Here is a 5,693-nt window from a genome sequence, read left to right as displayed (position 1 = left end):
CACACACACACACACACACACACACACACACACACACACACACACACACACACACACACACACACACACACACACGGTGCAATATGCATGACAATGGCCAAAGCAAAGAGCATGGCAGAAGACAGACAGAAAAGTGATAGCTGAGTGGAGGTGAAAGGCCCTATCTTGAACTGCCTTTAACAGGTGGTAAAGAGAAGGACGTGTGGAAAATGTGCACGTGGGTGCATGCATGAATTATAAAAAATAAAGAGTGAAATATAAGGATGGCTGCGCCGCCGRGGATAATGAACTGGGAGGACTTCAAACGGGAGATGACGAGTGGAAGATAAACATTCTGGTGATGGTAAGTTCAAAATTATGGTATTAAAAGAAAAAAACGAATTGGCTGCTGGTTTCATCAGCAGATAGTTAAGTCAAATCTCAACCGTGAGCAAGTGTCAGAACTGATTCTGCTGACTCTAACTGAGCTTACATGCTTGTCTGGTTTACAAGGATGTTGGTATGGAACAAAACACACTGAACAGCTAGAAAATAATTACATATGAAAGAATAAACATGGTTTTAAGCCAATATAACAGCAAGGTGCATGTAAAGGAAGAGGAAAAATAACTATATTTAAAACTACAGTATAAGTCATAATGTTAAAACAGAAAAGTGAGAGACAAAGCATATTAACTGGAGACAGATTCATTTGTCACAAAAATACAGCATTCACACTTCATCAGAAGGGAGAATATWTCTATTGTAGGAAACCCATGAGAGCACATACAGATAAAAGGATAAAAGAGTGAAGCTTTTAAGCTGTTGGGAGGTTTTCACCACCCTCAAAGCCWTGCTGTCTACTGAATAGTTGTAATATTGTTGAAGAAAGCTGTAAAAAAAAACAGCATCCAAACTGTTGTATGTATCTGAATGAAAAATGTATTTAGTTTATTGGTTTAAATAGAAATGACCTTTTTCTGTTTGTCCAAATCATCTCACAAATATGTTGAAACCTTGTTGTCCTTCAGGAAAAAGAAAATAAAAAAGAAAAAGGAGGGAATGTGGTCTCTGTAGAATTCTAAACAACTATTTGAATGCTAGTACTCTGGACTGTATTTGAAAAAAATTCCCTTGTGAGCTCCTTGTTGTTCATTAATTAGAAAGTTATGTCTGAGTTGGTTCTTGAACTGCTTACCTCCTGAAAAGCAACAGGTAAATTATTCTATTCTTACAAAAAATAACTTTTATTATCTTACAGTTTAATATTTTTGTATGACAAAGCATGAACAGCCTGATACTTGGAACCGCATTATTACTTAGCCTTCAAAAACCTGCAGCGCGGGAAAGGATGCATACTGATATTTATTTGAAAATCTAGTAGGTTTTATTTATGGGCCAAAACCAAATTTGCTTCACAAATTTTCCATTGGCTGTCTTAATTTCTAAGGACTGACTTTTCACTCATAAGAAGTCAAGAAAGGGTTACACACCTCAAAAGTTTGAGGGAGTAGAACTCTCCTTGTCAGAATCGGTTCAATTTTGGGGTGTCTATCTAGACAGGAAGCTTAACTGAAAAAGACATGTAAATGAAAAGTGTAAAAAGGCAGTAATGTGCCTACACCAGTGTCATTGAATTGCAGGTAGTCGTTGGGGTGCAACCCCAAAAGTTATCAGATGGATTTGCAAGGTCATAGTCAGACATCAACACTCAATCAGCTGGAAGGACTTGATGAACTAGGGACAGGCAGAGGAAATGATTAATGGCCCAAATCTTAAGTTTGGGAAAGCTCTCATTGCCCTGACAAGAAAAACTCTAAACACACTGGTTGGAGTCCTAACTGGGCACAACCTGCTCAACCGCCACAAAATGGTGATGGTACTCCATGACAATGGTCTGTGTGTTGCCTGTGGCATTGAATTAGAGACCTCTTTGCACTACTTAGGCCACTGCCTGGCTCTGAGGAGTCAAAGGAAAATAATTCTTGGGGACCCCTTTATGGATCTTGAGAAGCTCAGAACACTGAGTGTTTCTAACCTTGTGTCCTTCATCCGAGGAATGCAAAGGTTTGATTAAACCTCAGTATCATTTTGGGGAGAGCAATGGGCCCACTTACGAGGTCCCCACTTAGATGGATCCTTTATCCATCCTCACTCACCATAACCAAAGGGACTGGCTGTCATTAAAAAACAATTTGTCAGCCTTTATTTCTGCAGAACATTTAGTATTCTTACTTGTTTACAGTCCAACAACTGCAGCAAACAGTGAAACTTATCCTTGCTGAACTCTGATCCAATTGCTCTGCTCTGCCAAACAGTCGCTTCTGACAGATCTATTATTAGACAGGCAAAATGGACGGCTGCCTGCATGTCTAGAGGGGTCTTTGGACTGCCCACTAATTTCCTTTAATTAGAGCTGACTGATCTGCAGCCTCCAGTGGAAGCTCCTCTGATCTCTCTTTTAGTCAGTCGTACAGGTCAGGATTTCAGTCACGGTTCTAAGGTGTTACTAGAATACAGATCCAAGTCTTACATATCTTCAGATAAGCTTTTAAAGTAGCAAGTTCAGTAGAGTGACACAGACACTCCAAAAAAAGTCTCAATTAAAAGTTAAAATTGTTGTTTTCTTAAAAAAACTATAAAACACCATTCAGCACCGTGAATAACACTTTGCTCTTAATGTCTCCAGCATCCACTTTTGTTGTTAGCATGTGTAAATATGTACTATCGCTGTATACCAAATTAGCTAATAACACTTGCTGTTTGTAGTGTAACTAACAGTGTAAACAACAATACTGGCATTCGGAAGAAAACTTGGAAAAAATAACACTCCTTGAGCAGGCTCTAGGCCATGTTTTTTTTATTTTTCTGCACAGAATTTATGGGCATTTATTCATTGTGGATGGAGATTATGGTAAATATGGTGTATACATAATGTGTTTTAGACTGAGCTGAGACTGGGAATGGGTGAAGGTTTTGCCTTCAGTTGTGATTGTTGGGCCATCTGCAGCCCACTCTGCAGCTACTAGTCCTGACATTTGGTAGACACAAACCCAAATAGCAAGCTCAAACAATAACTTTCTGGCTACTGGCAAAATTTGAGCATTCATGCTACCAATTATTGAAATTGAGGTGTCGAGTGAAAATGCTTCAAAATGGACAATAACTTACTCTGCAGTTCGGTTTCCATTTTCTGCAGTAACAGTAGTGTACCATTTTTATTACTGAGAATTCTGACCTAAACCTGAAGTTACCTCAATAACCAATAATCCTGCTTCATAGTTCAGGGAATTGGTCCAAGTTATACAAATCTTCAACCACACATGATGCCTGGTTTACTTACATCATTGAGTTGATTTATTAAAATGTACACAAAAATAAAACTTTAAATTCAAATTTATCCAACCATTTTGCAAAAGAAAATAAACAGTTATAAGGAAAAAAAAAGCTCAGTTTTGTCACAATATTTTGACTATTTCTAATCCAACAACTGGAAGTAGATGATAGAAGAAAAGATTGGAGAAAGTTTAATGTCACACTTTAATCTGAAGTCTTTCAGACTTATAGGTTTAAATTGTACATCTGGAAACATTTATAAGCTGTTTTAAGTCTGAGATTGAGAAACAAAACTTCAGAAGTCTCAAAGGTCAATCTAAAAAAACCACCGTCTTCAAAATAGTTGTGCCAAGCAGCCTGTAAAATGAAAGATTTAATCTCTGATAGATTATCCCTATAAAGAAAGGTTAGACTGAAGAGATGTCAAAGATAAAATGTCTGGGTCAGGATTGTTTTTCTACATGGGAAAAATTAAATTTTAGGAAGGAAACAGCTCAGAGTTTGTGTATTTTTAGCAGACATACTCATGTTTTTAACATTTTAATAATACCGTATGTGAAGTGATTTAAAGGTTTATTCTAAACTGTAACAGAGATCTAAATTTGTTTTGTTATTTTGTGTCATTTGTTTAAACACAGCTATACAGCATCCATGAAAGTCCAATCTTAATTTTGTGCAAAAATATCCCAAAACTTCTGGTTTCTGTCCTCAGGAAATAAAAAATCTTTMATCCAGGAAAAAGGAGAGATGGTTATGTGCCACTTATGAACCAAAGCTCTTTTTACCCCCCAGTCAGTTGACATTTCACTATCCCCACTTTTGCCTTTTTCTTCAATGTTTTTCGTTTGACTGCGGTTCTCTGTGCCACTAAATCGTTTACAGTTATGATTGAATCTGAATTAAAGAAATCCTTCAAGGAAAAGAAAAATAGCACCCACCCTKAATTTATATCACCAATGCTAATATCATGCTCATTAAAAAAAAACCTAGTAGTCATTTTCTATGAAGCACGGCTGAACTTGATCATCAACTGAATTTATATYAAAACACAAATAAACACAATGGCTTTTGCTGTTTTTATATAAAACTTCCATCGTTTGTTGCTTTGAACTTTTTACAGCTTCATAGTCACATCAGTGCTTATTGCAATATCAATGTGCCATTTGAATAAGGTAAATATTGTAAGCACTTTGTAAAAAAGTGTGGGGTTTGAAAACTGTTTGCTCAAGCATCAGCAGAAAGCATTTTAAAGTTTTGAAGGCTTCAACCTTCTAACAGAAAGCAAGTGCAATTTAATGTCTGATCTGAGGTGTCTGTAACRAAATGAGGATTTTCCTAATTTATGTAGGTTCCTTTTAAGAACTAAAAAGAGRGTTTTTCTCTTTTAATGTCAGGATCATCAACAAGCCTTTTTAYTATCGGACAAATTCACAGCTGGATGTTTTTGTTCATTTTCTTATATTTTCACACCCACATAGAGACAGCAGCCCCCTCTTACCTTCTTTGCTTGCTGAACACAGATCATGTACTGTTTGGCCAGGCTGGAACAGCTCAGGGTCTGCTGTGGGTTTTCTTTGTAACACTGGAGCACCTTGGCCTGCAGCTCACCACACACAGACGCAMTTGGTCGGGCACTAGAAGCAGAGCGTTGAGAGAAGGATCAGTGGTAGTGAAGGTTTTATGTACAGCAGGTTACAACACAAWGAACATTTCTACTTGATTCTTCTGCTTGTCATTTTTCCAGGCGTTACTGACATTACTGCTGTGTCAGTTGCTATTTTTAACAGAAATGGGAACATACATACACTAATCTCTATGTTTTTACCTTTCAATAAGAATAAAATGTATGAGTATGTATTAAAAAACACAAAGAAAAATCAAAGGCCACCTTTCAGACCTAAGTTTTTCCAATTAAAATTGTCTTGTTTTGAAAATAACATTATGGGTATTTTTATGCAAGATAGTAAGATCTTTTATCGCTGGTAGTATAACAAGCAATAACTCTAAAATTCACACAAAACTTTAGCTCAGGACTTCAACAYTTGGCCGAACTATGGCTAGTTTTGTGTTTGCCAAGTCTAATGAGCTGGGATGGCAATCTTGAATTGGATATATTTCAAAGGTTAATCAGCTGTAGATGTAAGTAGGGCTGCCACYATTAATTGATTAATCGATGACTAATCGATTATTAAAATAATCAATGACTAATTTAATAATCGATTAATCATTTTCTTTTTTTTGTTCTTTACTTTGTTTAACTGCTTTGACACCTTCCACTGCCACGTCTGCCTTTCTGTCCTTGACACACATGCACAGTAGTGGTAACTGGGGTAGGCCATGGACGTCACAAGACATCATACAGACAGGCTCTGGTATCA

The 5,693-nt window shown here is 36.9% G+C and overlaps 1 protein-coding gene across 2 annotated transcripts in view; it reads right to left on the bottom strand.

Moving 5' to 3' along the window:
- The window catches only part of chchd6b (coiled-coil-helix-coiled-coil-helix domain containing 6b), a 66,623-nt gene that overhangs the window by 13,196 nt on the left and 47,734 nt on the right, over nucleotides 1–5,693 (bottom strand). For both annotated transcript variants that reach the window (XM_014009642.1, XM_014009643.1), the window contains one exon: nucleotides 4,814–4,949. In XM_014009642.1, coding sequence (XP_013865096.1) covers nucleotides 4,814–4,949 — 136 coding nt within the window. The remainder of the gene's footprint in view (nucleotides 1–4,813; nucleotides 4,950–5,693) is intronic.

This window comes from Austrofundulus limnaeus, unplaced genomic scaffold (assembly GCF_001266775.1).
Source record: "Austrofundulus limnaeus strain Quisiro unplaced genomic scaffold, Austrofundulus_limnaeus-1.0 Scaffold60, whole genome shotgun sequence".
In the NCBI taxonomy this organism is placed as follows: Eukaryota; Metazoa; Chordata; class Actinopteri; order Cyprinodontiformes; family Rivulidae; genus Austrofundulus; species Austrofundulus limnaeus.
This window is presented reverse-complemented; position numbering and strand designations above follow the sequence as displayed.